The 27,912-nt window shown below is 43.0% G+C and overlaps 1 protein-coding gene across 4 annotated transcripts; it reads left to right on the top strand.

Moving 5' to 3' along the window:
- Positions 1-16,650: 16,650 nt before the first annotated feature.
- socs4 (suppressor of cytokine signaling 4) lies at positions 16,651-27,912 on the top strand. Of its 4 annotated transcripts, none has more exons than XM_039742004.1 (2): positions 16,651-16,694; positions 23,341-27,912. In XM_039742004.1, exon 2 carries the CDS (start codon positions 23,582-23,584, stop codon positions 24,734-24,736), a length of 1,155 nt encoding a protein of 384 aa, XP_039597938.1. In that variant the 5' UTR covers positions 16,651-16,694; positions 23,341-23,581; the 3' UTR covers positions 24,737-27,912. The 4 variants fall into 4 exon arrangements, with proteins under 4 accessions (XP_039597938.1, XP_039597939.1, XP_039597937.1 ...); XM_039742005.1 differs by lacking the exon at positions 16,651-16,694 and adding an exon at positions 17,127-17,177; XM_039742003.1 differs by lacking the exon at positions 16,651-16,694 and adding an exon at positions 19,162-19,637.

Genomic DNA, 27,912 nt, shown 5'->3' on the forward strand with positions numbered 1-27,912 from the left:
AACCGGAAAAAGAAACAGAAGAGAGAGTAGGGGTCAGTATGGATTTTGGAGCCACTGTGAATAGTTATTATGAAGAATTGAACATACAGAGTATCAGTATTAAGTATTAGTATCAGTATTATGCTTAATCCAACAGTGAACATACAATGAATCTGTGCAGAACAACAAAGTATTTTCATACTGTTCTTAATACGGTCAGCTAATGTACATCCATCCATCTTCCAACCCGCTGAATCCAAACACAGGGTCATGGGGGTCTGCTGGAGCCAATCCCAGCCAACACAGGGCACAAGGCAGGAACCAATCCCGGGCAGGGTGCCAACCCACCGCAGGACACATACAAACACACCAAGCACACACTAGGGCCAATTTAGAATCGCCAATCCACCAAACTCGCATGTCTTTGGACCGTGGTAGGAAACCGGAGCACCCGGAGGAAATCCACACAGACAGGAGAGAACATGCAAACTCCACGCAGGGAGGACCCGGGAAGCAAACCCAGGTCTCCTAACTGCGAAGCAGCAGCGCTACCACTGCGCCACCGTGCCGCCCAGCTAATGTACATCTTGAATTAAAATACTAGGGTAATAAATGTTGTGGATACAAATCTGCCTGGAGTGCCACGCAAGCGTGTATATGCTGGAAATTATTCATGCACAGTATGCACAAAGCATATTGGGCAGCGCCTTAAAGGATGAGATAGAGTACACTTACAGTGTGCATGGGTGAAAGAACAGGTAGCATAGATCGGGTAGTAACATTCCCATCTAACATGGCTGCTACAGCTCTGTGATGTCACACAGCATCATAGGGTGCTGGGGAAAAAATCCTCTAACTCAGCCACATGGTGAATTTTCAAGGAAAAATTTGGACAAGGTCACCCTGAAACTTTCAAATTCACTGTGAAAAATGCTTTAGTGAATTTTGCTGATCAACACCATCGCCATTGACTGCCATCAAGTTAACTGGCAATGCTGAGCTGACCATGTGTTTGTGTGTGATCGTTTCCCAGGGTTTGCTCATACTGTACACCTGTCTGTAAGCTGAACCGATTGCAATGCATTCACAGCTGTACAGAGCAAGATGGCTACCATGCTGTCTACAAGGTGCTCACTACTCCAGGCATTGCCTGTTCACAACACACAAGGCAGTACAAAAAGTGCAGGAAACGGACATTATGTCTGAATTGAGTGGGTACAGATTACAGCTTCCTTTCTGACCCTGATTCTAGTAAATTCTAAACTAAACTTTGCACGTCCAGCTGTGATTTTGTCCTTATTTTTCAAATCAGTCTAATAATACAATTCAAAACCAGAAATCCAGCACCATATAATACAAATATGAAGAGTGCCAGTGATGGGATGAATCTGCTTTCATAGGCACATAGAATTTCCAGCTCTGATCTAAACCAATGGCAAGTGTCGGCCTCACAATTTGGTAAACACTGGTGCATTTTCCACCCTGCACCAGTTACTCTTTGTCATTGATCAGAAAGCAGAGAGTTTTAAAACAATTAGAGGCACAATTTGGCCATTAAAGAAATTAAATTGCAGTGTTTGCCCAGTGGATTCCATATAATTGGCCTTTCATTCTCTAACCTCACAGTCTAAGCACATTAATTATTTATCTTGTGGTGCCATGGCATGGCCTGCACATAATCAATGAAACCATCATCTCTGGCTCTAACAGACCTCTAGGTGCACTGTGTGGAAAGGAAGCACAGATAAGAGAGGAAAAGCAGTTCTAATATATCCGCACACATTTATTTTTCCATGTAAGTGATTCATCCACACATTCATTTTTTTCATGTAAGTGATTTAGGCAGTCATTTGTGTATCTAAGGCACATGGTCAATATCCTAGTTAAATTTATAGGAAATCCAGCAGGATTTGTCTTTGCATCCTTTGTCAACAGAAGCGCCAATGGGTGGGACTTTGCATTCTGAACATAAGTGGAGCTGTGGTTTTTTTTTTTACCTCTTCCAGTAAACGTTCAAGCAAGTTTAAACCTTGGCTAATGCAGCCGTCTTCCTGATGAAATTTCATCCGGCCCACAATGGGGAAACAAGAACACAGACCTGTTTGTTATATGTTAGTCCCAGGGGCAGGAACAGACCTCCTTCAAGAGGCTACAGTGTGTTCCAGTTGGGCTTTACTTCTTTAATTGCATCACGCTTCCAAAAAAGAGAACATGCTGGCAGATACAGTAGAGAAAACTTTGGATGTGGGCAAAGGGGTGTCAGCTGCTTGTGTTTAGAGTGGAAATGACTTAGAACCTGGTAGGTGGAAAAGGCCTTACAAGCAGACAGACAGACAGACAAGGTTTGGTGTTTTTAGGCCCCATATACTGTCTACTTCAGTACAACAGACAGAAAAATAAAGCAGGTCGGACAATTTATAACGGGGAACAGGAAGTGATGTAATGATGGGGAAAGTCGTGATGGTTGATGGGAGAGTGATGTCATCTTTGGGGGACCGGAGTATAGAAAGGACCCCGGAAGTGGGTGGTAGCAGAAGACTTCCGGGTTTGTTTATGGCGACTGTGCTTCGGTCTTTCTAAAGGAACAAGAAAAGAGAGTTTAGTACCCTACCATTGTCCCCTGGCACAGCTTGCCGCGGCGCCCATCAGGTCCTTAAGCCACTTCCTATGCGCTCGTGCGAGACATGACCCCTCCCCCACCAGCCCAGACCCACCGGGTCGGGCGGCCCAAATCGAGAGGTCATGAACCCGGGAGAGAGCATCAGCATTGGCTTGAAGGTCACTTCGGTGATAAGCGACGGTGAACTTGTATGGCTGCAAGTCCAAAAACCACATGGTGACCCAAGGATTTGAATCCCTGTGGAGGGCATTCCATTGGAGGGCGGCATGGTCCGTCATCAGGGTGAATTCACGGCCCAGCAGGTAGTACTGCAGGTACGTTACCGCCCACTTGATGGCCAAGGTTTCCCGTTCCACTGCTGCATAACTGGTCTCCCGGTTCAACAGTTTCCGGCTTAGGTGAATCATGGGGTGTTCGACACTGTCGATGCTTTGGCTCAGCATGGCACCTAGACCTGTGTCCGAAGCATCGGTCTGGAGGAGAAAAGGAAGAGAGAAATCAGTAGTTCTCAACACAGGTGCCGTTGTCAGGGCCATCTTCAAGTCACTGAATGCCGATTCCGTAACGTCGTTCCACACCACATGTAAAGGGGCCCGTTTCTTTGTCAGATCCGTCAAAGGCGCTGCTCTCTCAGAAAACCGAGGTACAAACTGGCAATAGTAGCTCGCTAATCCCAAGAAGGCTTGCACCTGTCTTTTGACTATCGGACGGGGCCATTCCATGATGTCTTTGATTTTAGACCTCTGTGGTTTCACCAGCCCTCCTCCCACCAGGTAGCCTAAATACTTGGCTTCGTTCAACCCAAAATAACATTTCCACGGGTTGATCCAAAGCCCGGCTTTCAGTAGCGTCAGGAGGACAGCGTAAACCTGCAACACATGTTCCTCCCAGGTGCCGGAATAAATGACGACGTCATCCAGGTAGGTGGCACAATAGGACCGGTGAGGCCGTAGCACTCTATCTACCAGATGCTGAAAGGTTTCTGGTGCCCCTTGCAGTCCGAATGGGAGGATCTTGTATTGCCAGTGTCCACTAGGAGTACTAAATGGTGTTTTTTCTGCTGTGTTTTCTTTTTTTAAGGAGCTCGTCCATGCGGGGAATGGGGTAAGCATCAAACTTGGAGACTTGGTTAAGACGTCGAAAGTCATTACAAAATCTTTATGACCCGTCTGGTTTATATACGAGGACGATGGGACTGGACTAGGGACTATGACTTTCCTCAATGATGTCCATATCCAGCATGCGCTGGACCTCCAGTTTCACCTCTGCACGTTTCGCCTCCAGGAGGCGGTAAGGGCATTCCCTGACTACCACCCCCGTGTCTATGACTATGTCGTGCTAAATCAGCGAGGTGCGGCCTGGTCCTTCACTGACCACTTCCAGAACAGACAGGATTGCTCGTTTGAGTTCCCATCGTTGGACGGGTGTCAGATTGTGACCGAGGTTAAGGTCAGCTGTTTTTGAGAAAAGGGAGAGGGTAGGGCCGGCAAGAGGAGGGTCTTCCCTGTCCTTCCACGGCTTTAGGAGGTTGACGTAATACACCCTCTCGCTCGGTCAACGATTTGGTTGGCTTACCAAATAGTCCACAAGCCCTTTTCTTTCCTTCACCTCATAAGGGCCAAGCCAATGTGCCAGGAGTTTGGAGTGGGAAGTGGGCACAAGCACCATTACTCGGTCCCCTGGTTGAAAGTCTTGTAAGGAGGTGTTGCTATTATAATACCGCACCTGTGCTGCTTGAGCTTTCAACATGTGGTCTTTTAATAAAGGTCTGATTTTTACCAATCTATAACATAATTGCGATATATTCTAATATATTGGTGGAGGGAAGTGCCTCAACTTCCCATCCCTCCTTTAGGACGTCCAAAATGCCCCGGGGCTGGAGTCTGTATAGTAACTCCAAAGGGGAAAACCCTGTAGAGGCTTGGGGCACCTCCCAATAGGTGAAAAGTACCAGGGGTAATAGCTGGTCCCAGTTCCTACCGCCCGCACTGACTACTTTGCGGAGCATCTGTTTAAGGGTTTGGTTAAATCTCTCCATTAACCTGTCCGTTTGAGGATGATAAATGGATGTCTTAAAATGCTGAATATGGAGTAACTTAGCAACCTCCCTGAACATATCCGAAGTGAAGGGCGTACCTTGGTCTGTCAAGACTTCTTTAGGTACACTTACTCGGGAGAAGAGCCCTACTAATTCCCGTATGATATTTTTCGTGTTAGCGGCTCACACGGGAACCGCTTCTGGGTACCGGTTGTGTAATCGACCATAACTAAAATATATTTATGGCCTCGCGCTGAAGGTTCCAGGGGTCTTACTAGATCGACACCGATCCTTTCAAATGGAATGTCTATGAGAGGAATCGGAACTAGAGGAGCACAACCCCTACGGGGTATCTGACGCAGCTGGCAGGTCAGGCAAGACTGATAGAAACATTGGACATCCTTATTTACTCCGGGCCAATAAAATCTGAGTTTTAGTCGCTCCAACGTTTTTTCACCCCAAGGTAGATGTCTAAGAGGTGGGCGTGAGCCAGTTCGCAAACCTCCCGTTGGTAGGTTCGCGTCACTAGCAGCAGTTTCCGCCACTCATCTTTGTTTTCCACCACCCGGTGCAGTAGATCATTGTCTAATACAAAGTAGGGCACCGGTGGTGCAGAATCCACGGACGTTATGTCGTCTACGAAAACGATAGCATGCCTGGCAAACTTCAGGGAATCATCGTTCCACTGTTCTCTTTTAAATGACGCCGGTGTAAAGTGAAACTGATGCTCCATGCTGGCGAGTGGGTCAGGTAGGCAGTCCAAGGGAATTCCTGTCTGACTCGGAGCCCCACCCGATTGCACTTCCGGGTTAGGGTCCACCATCATCAACAGTTGCTGAAGTGCACGGCGTGGAAGTGGCCGGGAGAGACCCTTGACCCTCCATAATCAGACCCAGGCTAGGTGTGGGAGCAGATTTTTTTCTACCGCTGTTACTCTTTGACCAGTGTTGTCCGAGTATAAGCTGAATGGGGGGCTTAGGCAAAACAGCGATGAGCAGTTGTTTCAGCATCCCCTTCCAGGAGATGTAACATTTCGCGGACCTATATGACCTGGTCTCCCCGTGTACATACGTTACGTTCATTCTCTGAGCCACCCATTGTCACGGTTGAACATAATGGGGAGCAACAATGGTAATGTTACTCCCGGAGTCAAACAGTGCCACCACCGAGTGTCCATTTACCAACACCATTCCCGTATTAGGAACCGCCAGGGGATGGGACAGAGCACAGTACCTCTCTTATTTGGCCCAGCTGCAGTTCATTGGCTCCGCGGCGTTGAGAGGACAGTTGGGAAAGAGGTATCCCACCTCACCGCACTTGTAACAGAGTGGCACGGAGGCCCCCCTCTCTCTCGGTGTCGGCTCCACTGTCCGACGGGTAGGCTCTGGGGTGGCGACGCGTCCCTGTTGGACGACACGAGCAGGCTTCTCCGACCCCCCCAAGTTGGAGAAATGGCAGTTGGCGTCCAGGACCTCCAAAAAACCGTTCATATCTTTGTAGGAGTGCTGTCGGACCTGCTGGGCGAGATCATCCGACATGGCGTTTACCAACCCCTCACAGGCCATCTGCTCCACTACATGGCGGGCCTGGTTCACATCTGGCTGTATGCAGCGCCCGAGCTTACCCCAGAACTCGAATGCCTGGGCTCTTGCCAGGCCATGGGGGTCAAATTTCCCCAGCCTCCATTCCCTTGCCTGCTGGTCCGAAGTTACGCCGTAGAGTTTAAATATTTCAGTCTTAAGGAGGTCGTATTGAGCAGCCTTCTTCTCAGGGAGATCATGATAGGCGCGCTGCACGGGCCCCTTCAAATGGATGGAGGCCCACTCTGCCCGTGGCCATTGATTCCGAGAGGCGGTCCTCTCAAACACCGACATGTAGGACTCGATTTCATCCGCCTCCGAGAGTGATACGATGGGAGGTGGTGGAGGCCAAGCGGGCTCAGGTTTCGCCGCTTCTGCTGCAGCCAGCCGTCACTTGGTCTCTGCCAATTCTGCTTTGGTGGCAGCCTGATTCACTTTTAGAGCCTGCAGCTTATTAGCCATGGTGGTCAGGACCGCGTTCAATTCCTGCCCTTCAGACATTTTGGGCGTTCTATCCTGCCGACTACGCGCTGCAATGAAAAAGCACACACAAGTATAAATGTTTGGGGTTTTTAGGCCCCATATACTGTAAAGCAAATGAAAGAATGTCAGCGTTTTCTACTTCAGCACAACAGACAGAAAAATAAAGCAGGCCGGTCAATTTATAACGGGAACAGGAAGTGATGAAATGATGGGAAAAATCGTGATGGTTGATGGGAGATTGATGTCATCTTTGGGGGACCGGAGGTTAGAAAGGACCCCCGAAGTGGGTGGTAGCAGAAGACTTCTGGGTTTGTTTATGGCGGCGGTGCTTCAGTCTTTCTAAAGGAACAAGAAAAGAGTGGTTAGTACCTCGCCATTGTCCCCTGGCACGGCTTCTTATGGTTCCTTAAGCCGTTCCCTATGCGCTTGTGCGTGATGATAGATAGATAGATAGATAGATAGATAGATAGATAGATAGATAGATAGATAGATAGATAGATAGATAGATAGATAGATAGATAGATAGATAGATAGATAGATAGATAGATAGATAGATAGATAGATAGATAGATAGATAGATAGATAGATAGATAGATAGATAGGAAAGCACTAAGATGGAACCCTAATAATTCAACCCTCTAATGGCAGGCTGCTTCTCTGACTAGGGCTGTCTGTACCTTCACTTTTTTACTTCAACTCGACCTACTGCCAATAGAGGGCTTCACAAGGGCAGCCCCTTGTGTCTATAAGCTAGACAAGGAATGAACAATCTTCACTTCTCGAGTTGCTAATAGCAAGAGAGACACTGGCTTATAAGTGTTCACTTTAAAATTATATTTATAAGCATCACAACCAATAGCTGCAAATATAAGTATTACAAATATTTATACAACCTGGGTAGGTGACATTTCCCAGATAACATCTTTTCTTCAGTTGCAAATTATTATAAATCCTTAAGCAAAAAAATTAAAAGAAAAAAATTTCTTGCCAGAGACAGGACTCTTTACAAATCTTCAGCAGCTAAGAGACAGAGCTCCATAAAAGTGTCTGTTTCGGTATTTATAAAATGCAGATAAAGACAGAAAGTGTTCACTTTTCACTCTCTACAAAAGTGACACAAAAGTGAAAACTGAGAGAAAACACTTTTTGAAAGTGTTTAATAAAAGTCAGCAGCTCTCCCTCCCCTCTCACACATGAAACATCTGGCATACTTGTTTTCATCTTCATTAGCACAGCACCATGCCATTTTACAGTTTCTCAAAACACACAGAAAATGTTACAGAATCATCATTATCATAAGCTCAAGGTTATTTTCCAAGCGAATCAAAAGCCTCAATTTCCAAGTAAGCAAAACACTCTGAATCCAGCTTCATATTCCAGCATGCACTGTGCTCCATTGCAGCCTGTCCACTAGGAGTACTAAATGGTGTTTTTTCTGCTGTGTTTTCTTTTTTTAAGGAGCTCGTCCATGCGGGGAATGGGGTAAGCATCAAACTTGGAGACTTGGTTAAGACGTCGAAAGTCATTACAAAATCTTTATGACCCGTCTGGTTTATATACGAGGACGATGGGACTGGACTAGGGACTATGACTTTCCTCAATGATGTCCATATCCAGCATGCGCTGGACCTCCAGTTTCACCTCTGCACGTTTCGCCTCCAGGAGGCGGTAAGGGCATTCCCTGACTACCACCCCCGTGTCTATGACTATGTCGTGCTAAATCAGCGAGGTGCGGCCTGGTCCTTCACTGACCACTTCCAGAACAGACAGGATTGCTCGTTTGAGTTCCCATCGTTGGACGGGTGTCAGATTGTGACCGAGGTTAAGGTCAGCTGTTTTTGAGAAAAGGGAGAGGGTAGGGCCGGCAAGAGGAGGGTCTTCCCTGTCCTTCCACGGCTTTAGGAGGTTGACGTAATACACCCTCTCGCTCGGTCAACGATTTGGTTGGCTTACCAAATAGTCCACAAGCCCTTTTCTTTCCTTCACCTCATAAGGGCCAAGCCAATGTGCCAGGAGTTTGGAGTGGGAAGTGGGCACAAGCACCATTACTCGGTCCCCTGGTTGAAAGTCTTGTAAGGAGGTGTTGCTATTATAATACCGCACCTGTGCTGCTTGAGCTTTCAACATGTGGTCTTTTAATAAAGGTCTGATTTTTACCAATCTATAACATAATTGCGCGATATATTCTAATATATTGGTGGAGGGAAGTGCCTCAACTTCCCATCCCTCCTTTAGGACGTCCAAAATGCCCCGGGGCTGGAGTCTGTATAGTAACTCCAAAGGGGAAAACCCTGTAGAGGCTTGGGGCACCTCCCAATAGGTGAAAAGTACCAGGGTAATAGCTGGTCCCAGTTCCTACCGCCCGCACTGACTACTTTTGGAGCATCTGTTTAAGGGTTTGGTTAAATCTCTCCATTAACCTGTCCGTTTGAGGATGATAAATGGATGTCTTAAAATGCTGAATATGGAGTAACTTAGCAACCTCCCTGAACATATCCGAAGTGAAGGGCGTACCTTGGTCTGTCAAGACTTCTTTAGGTACACTTACTCGGGAGAAGAGCCCTACTAATTCCCGTATGATATTTTTCGTGTTAGCGGCTCACACGGGAACCGCTTCTGGGTACCGGTTGTGTAATCGACCATAACTAAAATATATTTATGGCCTCGCGCTGAAGGTTCCAGGGGTCTTACTAGATCGACACCGATCCTTTCAAATGGAATGTCTATGAGAGGAATCGAACTAGAGGAGCACAACCCCTACGGGTATCTGGCGAGCTGGCAGGTCAGGCAAGACTGATAGAAACATTGGACATCCTTATTTACTCCGGGCCAATAAAATCTGAGTTTTAGTCGCTCCAACGTTTTTTCACCCCAAGGTAGATGTCTAAGAGGTGGGCGTGAGCCAGTTCGCAAACCTCCCGTTGGTAGGCTCGCGTCACTAGCAGCAGTTTCCGCCACTCATCTTTGTTTTCCACCACCCGGTGCAGTAGATCATTGTCTAATACAAAGTAGGGCACCGGTGGTGCAGAATCCACGGACGTTATGTCGTCTACGAAAACGATAGCATGCCTGGCAAACTTCAGGGAATCATCGTTCCACTGTTCTCTTTTAAATGACGCCGGTGTAAAGTGAAACTGATGCTCCATGCTGGCGAGTGGGTCAGGTAGGCAGTCCAAGGGAATTCCTGTCTGACTCGGAGCCCCACCCGATTGCACTTCCGGGTTAGGGTCCACCATCATCAACAGTTGCTGAAGTGCACGGCGTGGAAGTGGCCGGGAGAGACCCTTGACCCTCCATAATCAGACCCAGGCTAGGTGTGGGAGCAGATTTTTTTCTACCGCTGTTACTCTTTGACCAGTGTTGTCCGAGTATAAGCTGAATGGGGGGCTTAGGCAAAACAGCGATGAGCAGTTGTTTCAGCATCCCCTTCCAGGAGATGTAACATTTCGCGGACCTATATGACCTGGTCTCCCCGTGTACATACGTTACGTTCATTCTCTGAGCCACCCATTGTCACGGTTGAACATAATGGGGAGCAACAATGGTAATGTTACTCCCGGAGTCAAACAGTGCCACCACCGAGTGTCCATTTACCAACACCATTCCCGTATTAGGAACCGCCAGGGGATGGGACAGAGCACAGTACCTCTCTTATTTGGCCCAGCTGCAGTTCATTGGCTCCGCGGCGTTGAGAGGACAGTTGGGAAAGAGGTATCCCACCTCACCGCACTTGTAACAGAGTGGCACGGAGGCCCCCCTCTCTCTCGGTGTCGGCTCCACTGTCCGACGGGTAGGCTCTGGGGTGGCGACGCGTCCCTGTTGGACGACACGAGCAGGCTTCTCCGACCCCCCCAAGTTGGAGAAATGGCAGTTGGCGCTCCAGGACCTCCAAAAAACCGTTCATATCTTTGTAGGAGTGCTGTCGGACCTGCTGGGCGAGATCATCCGACATGGCGTTTACCAACCCCTCACAGGCCATCTGCTCCACTACATGGCGGGCCTGGTTCACATCTGGCTGTATGCAGCGCCCGAGCTTACCCCAGAACTCGAATGCCTGGGCTCTTGCCAGGCCATGGGGTCAAATTTCCCCAGCCTCCATTCCCTTGCCTGCTGGTCCGAAGTTACGCCGTAGAGTTTAAATATTTCAGTCTTAAGGAGGTCGTATTGAGCAGCCTTCTTCTCAGGGAGATCATGATAGGCGCGCTGCACGGGCCCCTTCAAATGGATGGAGGCCCACTCTGCCCGTGGCCATTGATTCCGAGAGGCGGTCCTCTCAAACACCGACATGTAGGACTCGATTTCATCCGCCTCCGAGAGTGATACGATGGGAGGTGGTGGAGGCCAAGCGGGCTCAGGTTTCGCCGCTTCTGCTGCAGCCAGCCGTCACTTGGTCTCTGCCAATTCTGCTTTGGTGGCAGCCTGATTCACTTTTAGAGCCTGCAGCTTATTAGCCATGGTGGTCAGGACCGCGTTCAATTCCTGCCCTTCAGACATTTTGGGCGTTCTATCCTGCCGACTACGCCGCTGCAATGAAAAAGCACACACAAGTATAAATGTTTGGGGTTTTTAGGCCCCATATACTGTAAAGCAAATGAAAGAATGTCAGCGTTTTCTACTTCAGCACAACAGACAGAAAAATAAAGCAGGCCGGTCAATTTATAACGGGGAACAGGAAGTGATGAAATGATGGGAAAAATCGTGATGGTTGATGGGAGATTGATGTCATCTTTGGGGGACCGGAGGTTAGAAAGGACCCCCGAAGTGGGTGGTAGCAGAAGACTTCTGGGTTTGTTTATGGCGGGTGCTTCAGTCTTTCTAAAGGAACAAGAAAAGAGTGGTTAGTACCTCGCCATTGTCCCCTGGCACGGCTTCTTATGGTTCCTTAAGCCGTTCCCTATGCGCTTGTGCGTGATGATAGATAGATAGATAGATAGATAGATAGATAGATAGATAGATAGATAGATAGATAGATAGATAGATAGATAGATAGATAGATAGATAGATAGATAGATAGATAGATAGATAGATAGGAAAGCACTAAGATGGAACCCTAATAATTCAACCCTCTAATGGCAGGCTGCTTCTCTGACTAGGGCTGTCTGTACCTTCACTTTTTTACTTCAACTCGACCTACTGCCAATAGAGGGCTTCACAAGGGCAGCCCCTTGTGTCTATAAGCTAGACAAGGAATGAACAATCTTCACTTCTCGAGTTGCTAATAGCAAGAGAGACACTGGCTTATAAGTGTTCACTTTAAAATTATATTTATAAGCATCACAACCAATAGCTGCAAATATAAGTATTACAAATATTTATACAACCTGGGTAGGTGACATTTCCCAGATAACATCTTTTCTTCAGTTGCAAATTATTATAAATCCTTAAGCAAAAAAATTAAAAGAAAAAAATTTCTTGCCAGAGACAGGACTCTTTTACAAATCTTCAGCAGCTAAGAGACAGAGCTCCATAAAAGTGTCTGTTTCGGTATTTATAAAATGCAGATAAAGACAGAAAGTGTTCACTTTTCACTCTCTACAAAAGTGACACAAAAGTGAAAACTGAGAGAAAACACTTTTTGAAAGTGTTTAATAAAAGTCAGCAGCTCTCCCTCCCCTCTCACACATGAAACATCTGGCATACTTGTTTTCATCTTCATTAGCACAGCACCATGCCATTTTACAGTTTCTCAAAACACACAGAAAATGTTACAGAATCATCATTATCATAAGCTCAAGGTTATTTTCCAAGCGAATCAAAAGCCTCAATTTCCAAGTAAGCAAAACACTCTGAATCCAGCTTCATATTCCAGCATGCACTGTGCTCCATTGCAGCCTGTCAACTAGTGGGGAAGGGTGTGTCTTACCTTTTACTGGGCCGACCTCTTTTGGTATACCTTTGGACCAATGGATGCAGGCAACTTGCTTGGTTCAGCCAATCCATCAGAAGCAATACATTTCTAATGACCAATAGAATAAGTCTACTTGTCCCTTTCCATGCCAGTCATCAATGGAACAGCTCATGTATGCCTCCTCATCCCCCTCCAGTTCAACTAATTTACAATGTGAGTGTAATATCAATGAAACCCTGGGGATAGACAATAGATATATCAAGCTTCCCAACCCTTTAACATTACCAATAAAGTCATACAAAATATTTACCAATTGATATGCTAGATATCACTCATTTTACACTCTACTACAGCATGATACTTCATTTAATGGTCAATAGCTTGGTTGAGTGGCTTTTGACTTTGGATTTAATCTGTAGATTTTTCCTTGCTATCATCAGATTGGCCAAGATGATCTTACTTGTACTTTCATGGTTATCTGCAAACATAGAAATAGGAGATTCAGGTTCGTAACATTTTCCAGTTTTTTTCCATTGTGACTATTTAAAGTTTTTTTTGTTCAGATAGTATGGTATATACATTTACATAAGGCACAGGTTAATGATAATGATATCACAAACAAGACCCTATGTTCATATCCCACTCCTAGCCATTGTCTGGGTAAAATGTCCACCCTCTCCTTTGTCTGTGTCCATTTTCCTCTGGGTGCTCCTTTTTTCTGTCTACACCAGTGTTTCCCAAACTTGGTTCTGGGGACCCCCTGTGGCTGCAGGTTTTGTTCCAACCAGATTCATAATCAGTGACAACACCTGACAGCATTGATCTCATTTAATTAGCTGGGATTTTTTTTTTCTTTTATTCAACATTCAGAAAAGCAGAGCAGCATGATTTTTACATTTATAAGACATTTAGAAATATTGCTGCTATTTCTGTTTAATTTAAATACTTAACTCTCTTTTGTTGATTTTATTCTATTTTGCCCTTTCTCTGTGCAGTTTTTCCCCCTTCGTTGTATCTTAATAATGACAATTTAAAACGAGCAGAGCAGATACCCAGGCAAACATCACTGAATAATCAAAGACTGCAACTACTTTAGAGTCAGACCCACTAATTAGTAAATAATGGATTAATTAAACAATTAGAACACTTTGAAAAGTAGAATGAAAATCAAGATGAAAATGCTGTTAAAAAGAAAAAAGTACATTATTCCCATATAACTGCTTGGTACATTTTAATATATATTTTTTTTTATCAAACTTAGTTTTTTAATTTCTATATTGTTCCGCAAACACAGAACTTGGGAAATAACACATCACTTAATTAGCTCAGTAGTCCAATTAAAAACAGAAGCTGGTTGGAACAAAAACCTGCAGCCACAGGGGGTCCCCGGGACCGAGTTTGGAAAACACTGGTGTACGTTCTAAAGACATTCTGAGGTAAAATGGCAATTCTAATTTAGCTTTATTTGAGTGTAAATGGGTTCTGCAGTGGACTGGCACCTCACCCAGGGCAGACCTTGAATTTGGTTGAGTGAGTTTGAGAACATTATGTTAATTTGAGTACATGTATACTCCAGAACATGACTTGGCAGGTTTACTGTACTGGCAAATGCATCAAGCCAGTACACGTAACAACTTTCAGCAGAATAATGCACCCTGCCATGAATTGTTCAGGAATGATTTGAAGAAAAGAGTTCAAAGTGCTGTGGTGGGCTGGCGCCCTGTCCAGGGTTTGTTTCCTGTCTTGCGCCCTGTGTTGGCAGGGATTGGCTCCAGCAGACCCCCGTGACCCTGTAGTTAGGAAATACCAGGTTGGATAATGGATGGATGGATGGAGTTCAAAGTGTTACCCTGGCCACCAGATTCCCTACATCTCAATCCAGTGAACATCTCTGGGATTTGTTGGAACAAAAAGTCTGATCTGCAGAGCTGCACCTCGTAACTTACAGAAGTAAGAGGATCTGCTTCTAAAACCCTGGTGCCATATGCCACAGGACATAATCAGCGGTCCCGTAGAGTCTATGCATCCGCAGGTTGGAGGAGCAACAGCATATTGGGTAGGTGGTCACAATTTATATGGTCATCAATGTATATGTTTTATATATATATATATACAGTATATATATATATATATATATATATATATATATACAGTATATGTGGGTGTGTGTGTGTGTGTGATGTTTGTAACTACTCTAAGCCCTTTTTTGTATCTGTTTTCTTAATTATTATCTGCTGTATGTTGAATCTTCTATCTAACATAATAAATCCTTCTGGAATTCAACCTTGTGATGTTTTACTCTTGTAAACCTCATCTTATTTTGTACATCTTTTTATCATTTCTCATTACTTACACTTTTTCTTATTCACTATAACATTTGCCATTTGCGTTTTCAATTTGTTTTTTATCCTACTGTTCATTATTTTTTAACATATCACTCAATGTATAATTCAATTTTCTTTATTTATAGCATATTTAAGTTCCCTGCTACTCCTTTCCTTTCAGTCAGCCTTACTTGTGTGTAAATGTGCATCTCGGGTGGTCCTTGCCTCGTGCTCGGTGCTGCCAGGCCACTGAATTTGATAAAGCAGCTGTGTATAATGGACAGATGGCTGGACACCAAGCTTTTAGTCTAATTTGCTGTACTGTCCTCTCCATGCATGGGCTCACAGCTCATCTATTTTTTTTTTTTTGATGTGCTGATTTGGTCAGAAGACTGCCTCAAGAGTGTTTTGCTGAGATGTTGTAAAACAATAAAAGAAATATATCGCACTTTTTAATGGTGCAAAGCACTTAATCTTTAAAGTGTTTTGCCCTAGTTGTTTAGCTTTTTTTCACAGTGATGTGAAACGGACACTCTGGCTTGTTAAAAGGGGCATTGTGCATTAATAGGTCAGATTTAGTCCAACCAAGTCCAGACATTACTTATTTGAGCTCTGATCTCAACACCACAAAAACCTGAACAGACAATGAATAGCCCTTCTTCGGATATGACAAGAAATATTGCTCTGTTTGGAATATATAATAAAAAACCTCATCAAATATTTAAACCTTGCGCTCCACAGGAAGGAAGATGTCATCGCATTACCCAATCTGTATAAAGTGATTCATCAGAGCCTTAATTTTTCAAAGTCTTCAAACAAGTGGGCTGCTTGGCATCTTCATTCAGTCCGCTTGAGCGGTGGGACGCGTCGCTTATGAATAATAAATCGATAGACTCGCTTAAAACGTCTGACAAAAGGAAGGGGCGGACTGCTTTAAATTGGACAACATGCTGCTAATGACCGGACCTTTTAGGGTCAGGCCCCGGGACAAGGATCGGTTGTCCAGACACTTGATACCAGCCTAGCTGAAACCTTGAGAGCTCGGCCATTAGAAACTGAACGCCGATGTTGTCGGGGATGGCCAGCAGCATCACGGCGGCCGGGGAAAGGAAACGTGCGAAGAAGTCGAGATCGATCGATAGCTGATCAATATGTCAGACTTCAGGTCGACCTGAACCCCCTCACTTCCTTAATCTCAAGGTTTTCGCCTGCCAGCCTCGGTTTCCTGTCTCTTCCGGAAACTGGCGATACCATGCTGGCACTGTAGCCCACTGTACATAAAATGCAGCGCGGTCCAGGGGCTTGAACCACCATAATTGACAAGGACAGAGGCAGCAACAAAGGGTGCTAGGAGTTCATGGGACTATTGTTACAGTAGGCAGTACCAAGAGAGATTCTGAACTCCCACAAGTCCTCTCAGGTCATTACTCGGGGCAAGATAGATAGAGAGAGAGAGAGAGAGAGAGAGAGAGAGAGAGAGAGAAAGCAATTCAAGGGACCTCTAACCATCATTTAATCAAATGCATACTATTAGGTTAAAAATTCAAGTTCGATGATTTTATTAAATATTTTAATTTGAAAACATTATTTAATGTCTTGACGTGAAAGACTTATATTAGTACATACTTTAGCGTAGACTTGCAAGTCATCTAAACTCAAATTCCTTTTTTAATTTATTGAAAAACAAAATTTAAGTTCATCTAACCTAATCTAACGCTATGGCTACTTCATTTCTCTACTTAATGAGTGTGAAACTCCTCCCACTTAACAGGCTGTGACAAGATCAGAACGCCATACTGCAAGTGAAAAAAAAACAACTACGGTGAGCGATAGAATGGATATTTTAGTGATAGAGGAGCAATTTCAAGCTAATAATTAGTCACATTGCTCTAATATAGCAAATATCATTTACTCATTTTGCATAACAGGTTGAATAGCTCTGGTGAAATTTAGTGCTGTCCATCTTACCAGATTTTCTCAACATTACTGTTTTGTTCCAGCCGGTAATGATTTCTCACGTGCGTTTGTATGTTGCTTAAGGATTTTAGACACAATATTGCTTTACTGGATGTAAGCCTGATGGCATATTGAGAAGATGCTTCATTAATTGTAATAATCTTTCTTTGACTTCACTTATTTTCCAGTTGTAAGGTTTAGAGTATACTCCGAAGCTGTAATGTAAAATGTTTTTGCATCTTGCAGTAGAAGTCAGGTTTGACATATCTGGCAATTGAATATCACGAGGCCTATTGCTGCCGTACTATGGCTATTTGTTAGACAAAGTTTTTGAATGATGTTGAAAAATGTAAGTAAAAAAAAGTTAATTTTGCAACACTTTCATTCCTTAAGTGGCTGTAGTTTTAATAAATTAATAAGTAATTAAACTTGATAAACCTTAAAATTATAGGCAGAAAACACAAATTACACAAACTTAATTTTTTACATCATCACAACTTTAAAGTTCTAAATACTTAATTATTAATATATTTTTAAGTGTCTTTAAAAATGTAACAAATTAGTTGAGACAACTTAATTTTTATGTGCAGTGAATTTAAAAAGTTGTGTGTATCCTATATTTTTTTTAAGTAGATGGTACTTAAAAGTAATTTAAGATCTGAAGGAAAAACCTTTTCCAGTTACTCAATGTTGGGGGTGGTTCTACGTAATTTTAACCAGAAGGTGTAGTAACTCGAAAAGCTTGACGTAGACGGTTGCGTTAATTTTTTTTGTTGGCCCAAAACAATTGTTTTTAGAGTGTAGACAGACAGGAAAGGTGCTATATGATAGATAGATAGATAGATGTGAAAGTCACAATATGAGATAGATAGATAGATAGATAGATAGATAGATATGAAAAGTGCTATATGATATCCATGGATTATTTTTAATTTACAACTTGAATCAGTTTACACAGATGTACTCAGTGAATGCAGTATTAATGTATAATAATAATTATTATTATCATCATCATCAGTACGGTGGGCTGGCGACCTGCCCGAGGTTTGTTTCCTGCCTTGCGCCTTGTGTTGGCTGGGATTGGCTCCAGCAGGCCCCCGTGACCCTGTAGTTAGGATATAGCGGGTTGGATAATGGATGGATGGATGGATTATCATTATCATCATCATCAGGCAGCACGGTGGCGCAGTGATCACAACTGTGGCTTCATGGATCCACCCACCTGGGTTTGAATGCCTTACTCGGTCGTTCTCCCTGTGGAGTCTGCATGTTCTCTCAGGGGTTGTGTGAGTTTTTCCTCCCACATTCTTCAAAACCGTGCTAGTAGGTTACTTGGTGATTTCAGATTAGCCCTTTATAAATATAGGCATAACTGGGCTCTGCGCTCTTAAAAATAACAATTCTTTAATGGCACTGTACTGGGTTTTGTGGTTCATTGTGAGAACATTGCTTGTAAAAGAAACGTTTTGTTCTGGAAATGGTTCTTGTCATAAGGCTGGTTCTCTGAGCTTTGAAAAGGTTCTTAATATGTGAGCAAAACACAAGTGTTTAAGGTATAGTAGACCAATGACAGGATATTAACAGGTCAAGGACACCTGAAGTTAGCTTGTGTTTTTGTATGCAGCCCGAGTCCTTTTAAAAATCAGGCACCCAGTAAGACTTTACAAAACAGTTATCATCTATTTGTGGTTAGTTTTGGAATCTGTTACAGATCTAAACAAATAATGATTCTTTCTGGAACATTTCTGTTGATTTTTTGTGTGTGAAGCAAATATGGTTCCCTATGGCATGGCTTTGAAGAACCCCTTTGACACCTTTATTTTTAGGAGTGTGTGATGGATTGGGCCCTTTTTCAGGGCTGTTTCCTGCCTTGAGCCCAGTGCCACTAGCATTGGCTCTAGCACCCCGCTGCTTGAGAAAGTATTGTCTTATAATTACAACATTAATATGATAATATTAACAATTATATTAATACAGTGTTTGATAGGAGTGGAGCTAATGTTACTCACGCTTCATTTTACAAATAAAAAGGTCTTAAATTCATTTATTCCCAGGATTCTGATTAACCTTCTCTGACTGTCAGAAATATTCATTTAAAAAGGCTGCTGATGACAGTGTATATTACACGTGTTATTGCTTTTTAATTTAGTTTGAGAACTGATACATATTTCTTTTCGGGGCAGGGCTGCGAACAGTCAGGCACAAAGCAGGAACGAGTCCTGAACGGGATGGCAGACGTACACGCAAGTCGTACCAGAATTACGTGAATCCATGTGAATGTTTTTCTGGAAACCCACAGGATTACAGGAAAGGCGTCCCAGCTGGGTATTGCAGCAGAGCGTTTGCCACATTATCCGCTGTGTGCTTCTATCGGCCACGTACACAAACGAAGAGAGCCAAATGTTTAACATCGATGTTTAGGAAGTTACAATAACGTACTACTGATGCCAAAAGACTAAGGTACAAATGGAAGCTCACACTAACGTCAGGTGTAGATAGTATATCCAGATCTAAATTACCGAAGAAAGACACAAAGCAGGAAAAAACTGTAATCTCCCGTATGAAGCTCCCATAAAAGGAAAGAAGACGAACACGATGAATATCCTCAATGAATGGAGAGAGTGGGTGTAGCTAGACTCGGAAGCGTCCCGAGGGGCTCTTCTAAAAGGAGACTTCCGTGATCTCGCAAAAGTCTGTGGCTAAGCGGAGCGCAGCCTACTCCTAACAGGCCGAGCTCATGAAGGAGGGTGTCAGTGTGTGGCACACCGAACTGGAGAAGACGGACCGTTAAGCGGATTCGGTAACAGAGGTCAGTGCGGCACTTAACATGGGCTGAAAAATCGGCTTATAACTTTATGTAGTCATCTTTTTCAGCAGTCTTAAAAATGCTTAGTGTTAAAAAAAAAAAAAAGATCCCAGGAGAAGGAATAAGGTCTGTGCCTGGTGGAATTAAAGCGGGGAGTTTTGCGCTTTATCATCTGATTGATTGAGGTCTTAATCTACCAATTACACCTCGCTAGAGCAAAGCTTAGCAGGTGGAGTGGGCAAATACGGTGTCCGGACTTTTACTGGGCATGAATAAACGGGTCGTACATCCAAAAATGGGGGCTCATAAGGTGAGATCAGGGTTCTCCTGAATCTATTAATTTTCCTGTGTGTCTGGGTTATTCTAAGAAAGAGGAGTTTATTGCCTGGAAATGCCAGACAACAGATTTGTGATTTTTCAAAAATGTAATCATTCATTCAGGTGTGCAATCCGTTTTGGAGGTAATCTGTTCGATAGCCTATATCGAGGTGGTCTGCAAAGGAAAAAAAAAGTAATGAACTGGATATTAACCTTTTGGCTTGGAAATGCATGAATGGATGAATAGTTTGGAGGAATAGATTGTTTAAACTGTAAATGATCGTAAACTGTAAATGAGCGTGTGTCGGGTAAATGTTTCAAGATACCTACCGCAATGAACAAAAAAAAAAAATACAAAATGAGTTTCGATAGACCGCCACCACTGGACTATGCATTTTTGGAAAGCATCACTTTGTGTCATACGAACTCCTGTACTTGAAAACAACTCACAACGTTTACTTTAAAAACTACGTTTTTAGTCAATAATCAGAAATGTTAGGAAAGTGCTGCGCGGGCGTGCATCTGAAACAAAGAAATAGTCGAAAAAAGAGTAGGCTAATTCCACACTGAAAGTTTAAAAGCCACTTTGAAACGCAACGTTTAGGTTGTGCAGGTTAGGTGCATTGGTGATTCTAAATTGTCCCTAGTGTGTGTTTGGTGTGTGAGTGGGTGTGCGCCCTGCCCGGGGTTTGTTTCCTGCCTTGTACCCTGTGTTGGATGGGATTGGCTCCAGCAGACCCCCGTGACCCTGTAGTTAGGATATAGCGGGTTGGTTAACGGATGGACATTTATCTGGGGGCAGGAAGAAGCGCTGAGCTTTCACTAACGGAAGCAGCCTTCAACACCCTGCAGTAGGCCTACGGGATAGTCGGGCGAAGCGGAGAGATTCGGCGAGATAACGGGAAGAGCTTACGTCATCTGTTAAAACTTTTTCACTGTAAAAAACAAACAAATATATATATATGTGGACTTACACAAAAAATTGGAGGCAGCAATTTGCACGTAAATAAAACCCGAATTTAGTGTATTAAACCTATCCAAATAAATAAGAGTCAAATCAAAGTCTCATTGATTTCGTATGTCAAAGTCACAAACGTACATCAGATAAAGAATCTGAATTATACTGAGTATATTTTACTTATATGCTATACTACACCAAAGATATTAGGTGCTATTTACTTATAACAATCTTTACTTTATTGTTAACTATTTGAACTTTATTCATGAGCTCAATGGTGGAACCATCCACCCATCCATTTTCCAAACTCACTTTGTCGCACTGCAGCTGGACATTGAGTGCAAGGCAGGAGAAACATCTGGACAGGACACCAGCCCATCACAGAGTGAACACTGACAAACACACACTACGGCCAATTTAGCTTCACCAGTTCATCTAACCTGTATGACTTGGGAGTGTAGGAGGAAATTGGAGCACCAGGAGGAATCCAACATGAACTTGGCGAGAATGTGCACATGTTCCCCCATGTATGGGGGGCAACCAGGATTCAAACACTGCTCTCTTAACTTCAAGTAAACAGTGCCTTTCTTGTGCCTCCATGCTGCAGTGGGTTATGCTTACTTAACTATTTCATCTAAACCTTATTAACACAACCTATATCTTTATTTAATGTCTTCCTAGACTGTTATATCCAGTGGCTCATTGGTAGTGTGGCTGTGGCTGGCTCTCACAGCGAAGAGACCAGAGTTCACATCCTGGCAGCTCCCCGTTTGAAGTGTGCATGTTATCCATGTGGGTTTCTGACGGGTGCTGCCAATTACCTTTCTCAGTCCAAAGATACACAGCAATGCTAAATTGGCCCTTCAGTGGGGGTGTCTGTGTGTGTCCATCCTGTGATGCACTGATGCCCCTTTCAGGAATTGTTCCTGCCTGTGCCCTATGCTTGCTGGGGTAGGATACAGCTGCCTTGTGACCCCACCCAGGATGAGTGGGTTCAGAAAATGGATGGTTGTGCCATGAAGTCTTAAGCTCTTAAATAAAGCTGAAATAATTAACTGCAAAATAAAGACTGTTAGAAGTAAATAGTACCTAATTCTTAATCCGAGAGTAATTTAGCATATGATACATTAGTAAAATTTACTAAGCGTAATTTGATAGTCTTTACCTGATTTACATTTGTGAACTTGACATACTGAATTTGCAATATTACAGTAGGTAGACATTACCTCATTTATTTGGATGTATTTAAATCCCTAAATTTGTGTTTTCTCTGCTCACTAAAACATAAGGCTAAATTTCCCCAGACAAGGTGGGAAACATTTCTGCCACATTGTTTTTTTAGGATAAATTATTTACGGTACTTGTATTTTTACTGTGCAGTGGCAAAATAAAACTTTTCCAACGAGCACCCTTTGTACCCAGCAAAAATGAATCAGGGTCCTCGTGTAAATTATTATTTGATCGAAAAGCATATAAAACTGATGGTAAGCCATCTGTTCCTTTTTAGATCCATTTAACAAAGGTGTCTTCTGAACTTATGGATTTTGCATGTTCTCCCTGTATCTGCGTTATTTTTCTGATTTATTTTTTCTCCATGTGTGTTACGCCAATTGTGGACTCCGACTGGCCAAATATGTGAGTTTGTGCAGACCAACACATGGGAGTCCTGTTCTGGATTGACTCGGGCTGACTTTTGGCTTGAAACAGAAAAAGCTGGTTATTATGTTGAAGGCACTCACATTTATTGTTTCATAAATTAATTCTGTGGAGCATCAATGATTTTAACAGCAATGAAATTTAAAAGCAAAGTTGTTTAATAAAGTTCATTCTTTGGCATGTTCTTCAGTCATTTAAAGTGAAAAACAACTGGGACTATGCCTATAACATTGCATTCTCAAACCCTTTGAATCCAGTTCTGTTCAAGACCAGCAGCACAGGGTGAGCGGCGATTGCAGAGCTCGCACACAGACACACAATCACACAAGGGCCAATTTAGAACAGCCAGTTAATCCAAACACCACATCTTTAGGGAATAACGGAGAAAAACCTACACAAACATGGGGAGAACATGCCATTCCCACATGGAGGCAGCAGACAAACCCCTGAGCCAATGTGTTTTCCTCAACTTATTTCTGTACTGGATAAATGGATACAATGCTTTTTGGTGTTATATTCTAACTGACTACAAAAGAGGCACATTGTGAGGGAAAAATAAAAGCTTACAACCTTGCTATATTGACCAAGAAAACCAACAGTGACTAATCCTCCACTTTCATATTACAAATTCAGCTTGCAACATTTACAAGGAAAGTTGAGTACATGGAAAAGTGCTACTGATTTCCAAGATGTCCACCCATTCTACACCCAATCCCCCATGAGGTCCCCAATGACTGAATTTCATAATTTGAAATAATTTGTTTTTACCTACAGGTTGGAAAATGTCAATGAAATTGTGGAAACTGGATAAGTGAAAGTAAGGAGAAAAAAGAAGACTTGAAGTGCCGGCATGGAGTCTCATCACATAAGGCGTCATCAACACAATGATCAGTAATAATCATCACTCTAGCATCCTTGAACACCAAGCAGAACCATTAAGACTGTCTTCTCACCTGGATATTGTACAATGCATGCATGATTAGCCAGCTCTGCTTATATTCTTACCAGTGCAAATATGTCAGAGAAAAAAAGCAGTATGGTAGATGTTAGGCCCAAAGCACACCGCAGCCGGAGTGCTGACAGCTATGTGTGGAACAGTAAGAAACGCTTGAAAAAGATTAAAAGTGGGACGAGCACTGTGACTGATGCAGACGGAGCTGCAAAAGGTACCTGCTGTTCCAAGAGGAATCGCAGAGAGAGGAAATACAGTTCATCCTCCGTGGGTGATCTCGATTCGGACAATCAATCTCCTTCTCGCAAAGCCCTAACTGGACGATCTCTGAGACAAAAGCTCCAGGATGCCATGGGTCAATGCTTTCCCCTCCGGAGCCACCATCAGACAGCAGGTTCACGGTCCTTCTCTGTGATGCTGTGGTCCAAGCGTAAGATTCATGTTTCCGAGCTGATGCAGGAGAAGTGTCCTTTCTCACCCAAGTCTGAGCTTGCTCGCTGTTGGCACCTTATCAAGAAACACCCAGTTCAGCACATGGAAAGGCAGGCTGGAGACAGAGACTCTTTACTGCATGCCCCAGTGCCACCACTAATCTCATGGAGAAAAGTCGACTCACAGACGGTGCCTTGTGAATCTGAAGAGTCAGATGAGGAGTTATCAGGACCTTCAGCCACTTCTGCTGGCCAGGAATGTGCAGGGCATCTTGTAAGTGACTCAGAGTCAATATGCACATATTTCCTTGTCCCTGACCTTTTACAGATCAGCAATAGCACCTGCTACTGGGGAGTTTTAGACCGCTATGAAGCTGAGGCCCTGCTGGAGGGTAAGCCAGAAGGAACCTTCCTGCTTCGAGACTCAGCCCAGGAGGATTTCCTGTTTTCTGTGAGCTTCAGACGCTACAGCCGATCTCTTCATGCACGAATTGAGCACAGCGGACATTTTTTTAGCTTCGATTGGAGAGACCCCTGTGTGTATCGGGACCCTAGTGTCACTGGTCTTATCCAGCATTACAGTGACCCAGCGACATGCCTGTTTTTTGAGCCTTTGCTTTCAATGCCCTTGCCCCGCAATTTCCCATTCTCGTTGCAGCATCTCTGCCGCGCGGTAGTCTGCAGTCAAACCACCTACCAAGGGGTGGACGCGCTACCACTGCCCAATGCTTTACGAGAGTATCTCAAGGAGTACCACTATAAGCACAAAACAGATTCCTCCAAATAGTGAAACTCTCACAGTAGAAGATCATCTGAACAACTCTTAAGGCACTACTGGCCTCCAGGTCAATATGTATTTGGGCTGCAAGGTAGTACTGGGAGCTCAGCATTATGCATCATGGTTTCAAAATGAGCGTAATGGTTCATTCAAACCAGAGACTTAAGCAACATTAACACTCTTTCTAAAGACAAGGAGCTATATTTGTCCTTGTATAGTAAAATCATGGATTGGCTTTACTTGTTGGTAAGAACCCACCCACCAAGGCAGACAGAAGTGATATCCAGATTTATGCTTGGCAACACAATAGGAAAGTGAAAAAGTATTGTAAAGTACTATTTAAAGTACATGGCCCAAAGATTTGACACTGGTCTCTCGCTGTTACATAGAATCGTGTTTGATTTTCATTCCAGCTGCTGTGTGTAGCATTTGCATGTTCTCTCAGTGTGTGTTTCAGTTTTCTCTGGCTGTACTGACTCTGCAAGGTCTGAAGATCTGCCCTGAATGAGTCCACATGCCTAGTTATGACCTGGTGTCCTATCCAGGATTGGTTCATTAGAAAATTGTGACGAGAACAGGCCTACTCCATCCTATTCACCTAAATTGTCCTAAATCATATCAAGTCAAGATTTGAAGGACTCTAAAGTTTTACTCTCCCAACACACAGCTTGGTAATTTATTTCTTGTGTCTATGGTACTTTACAGGAAGAAAAACTTTCTGACATTTCTATGAAATCATCCTTTAAAAAGTTTCCAACCATGTCCCTGTGTATTTGTTGGCAGCATTTATTTTAAAGTAACAACTGTGATCTAGTGTACTAATTCCTTTCATTATTTTAAACACTTCAACAGTGACATCACTAGGGTTCTAGGGTTGGTGGCACCCAGTGCGGTAAGTAAGGCCAGATAAAGACCCCCCACAGGCCCCTGGGTGACTTGATGAGTGGAGCTCCTAAACACAGAATTGGTCACACTTTAAACAATGCAGTGCACAGACACTCGGCTGTTTAATGCAGTACGGTGATCCCTACTATTAATGGTGCGCAGACACTCGATCATTTCATCAATCAAGGGAGGGATCTCTTTTGCAATTTCAGACCAAAGCACTGCACAAACACTTTATAGACATTCATTTGGGTGTCACCCAGTGTGGTTCACCCCCCACCACTGATGCTACTGCACTTCCATCAAGTCACCTTTTAATCTCCATTTGTTCAAACCATAAAGGTTCAACTCCTTCAATCACTCCTCATAGCCCATACTGCTTAATCTTGGAATCTCTGGACTTTCTCTAGTGCTGCTCTGTCTATATTTACATATGGAACACAGTACTGCAGATGAGGTCTTACTTGTGCACTCTATAATTTAAGCATAATTTCCCTTGATTTATACTCCACACATCATGATTAGTGATGCGCGAACTCCATGGTGTTCGCTTTGCCTGGAGTTCAGAGAAGTCACAAAAGTGTTCGCTGAACTTGGCAAAATGCATTGAAATCAATGGGGACTGTCAGGTGGTATAAATGACTAACCAATCATAGGCTTTACACGTATGCTGGAGGTGGAGTCTGCCTGGATGACAGTGTAGGAAAGACCGCAAGTTGTTCAGGTCATTTTATAAGGTTTATGGAAATGAGACAAATAGTTTGGTGAGCTCATTGATCATTATCATATATTCAAAAGAAACCCTTATTCAGGATGATGTACTAGTTTAGGATTCATTGCCATTGTTTACATAAATATTTTTACAATTGGAGTTCAATTTGCTGAGGGTCACACAGTGATTTGATGGGTTGAACTGAACCGGCAACCATGAGGTTTAACGACTAGCGTCCAGCATTAATGGAAATACGGTGACCGTAAATATGGACTCACTCTTAATTTATGGACACAACATGAACATCCAATCGGTTATAGACTGATAATTATTATATGGTAATTTGGAACTTTCTTCATGAATACTTTATTGTGAACTCAATTGCTATTCTGACAGTTTTACAAAGTTTACTAGGAACTTGTTGACTTTGAGAATGTGACACTTTAAAGACTTACAAAATCATTTATTTTGAGGTCACTACAGAAGGTACAGGTTTGGTTTTACTTTATTAGCCATTTATGTAGGGTCTTCACATTATTTCTGCATCCATCTGGGATTGCTTCTGACACACTGAATTCCATTATATCTTAAAAATGTGGATGCTAGGTTAACTGGAGACTCAAAATTATCTAACAAGTGGTGATATATGTGTAAGAAAACACTGCGTCTTAATTTTTTATGATATGCTCCCAGTGAACCGCTAGTGGAAACAGCAGGTTCATAAATACATGGTATGGCATTAATATAAAAAGAAGTACAAGTATTCTTCAATAGCAAGAAATTGATTTTTTTATGGTAAACGATGTAAATATAAATCATCTACAGGAAAATATGGACCTATGTTATAGCTATGAGATTTAGCAAAAATTTCCAGCAAGATCATCTTTCTGTTGTTCTAATCCTGCTGTCTCTAGTACAAGGCGTTGGGGAAGTGAAGACTTTTGGGGTGCCTTGGTAAAACAGAGAAAACAGCCCACTTCATCGTGGAACTCACTCGTTCATTTCTGGGGCCAAATTACAGTTGCTAATTTGACTAACATACCTAGCTTTGGGATGTAGGAAGAAGACTTCTGAAACAGTTTCATGCAGTTCTGTAGAAAGCTCTCTGATTTTTTAAATGAATTTACAAAAAACAAAATACTTGGAAAAAAGTTCGATTACTTGTATGTGAAACATCATGACCTGTATTCAAAAATGCAAAGACTGACCACTTTTATGAAAGAAATGTTTTAATATTCAATATGTCTACCTCTTTTATTATATAATAATATTTATTATAATTAACAAAGAATAATTTGCACTGTATATACTTGGTTTCAAACTTTTTGAGTCTGTTTTCTTATGCAAGATGCAGCTATACATTGTCATTACCGAACAGCTTGCAAAAGTTTTTAAAACATTTAACTACCTTGAAAGTGTTATATGGTATTAGTAATAAGCTCATCTTTCTGAAGACTTTATTTGGAGTAATGAATGTGAAGCAAAGAGTAAATATCTATGATAGATATTATAATGCTCAGCACTGGAATTTACTGAGAAAATGAAATGTGCAAATCTTCTCATTTTTTGACTCATTAACAACATTATC

The sequence above is a fragment of the Polypterus senegalus genome, chromosome 18, assembly GCF_016835505.1.
Source record: "Polypterus senegalus isolate Bchr_013 chromosome 18, ASM1683550v1, whole genome shotgun sequence".
Taxonomy (NCBI): domain Eukaryota; kingdom Metazoa; phylum Chordata; class Cladistia; order Polypteriformes; family Polypteridae; genus Polypterus; species Polypterus senegalus.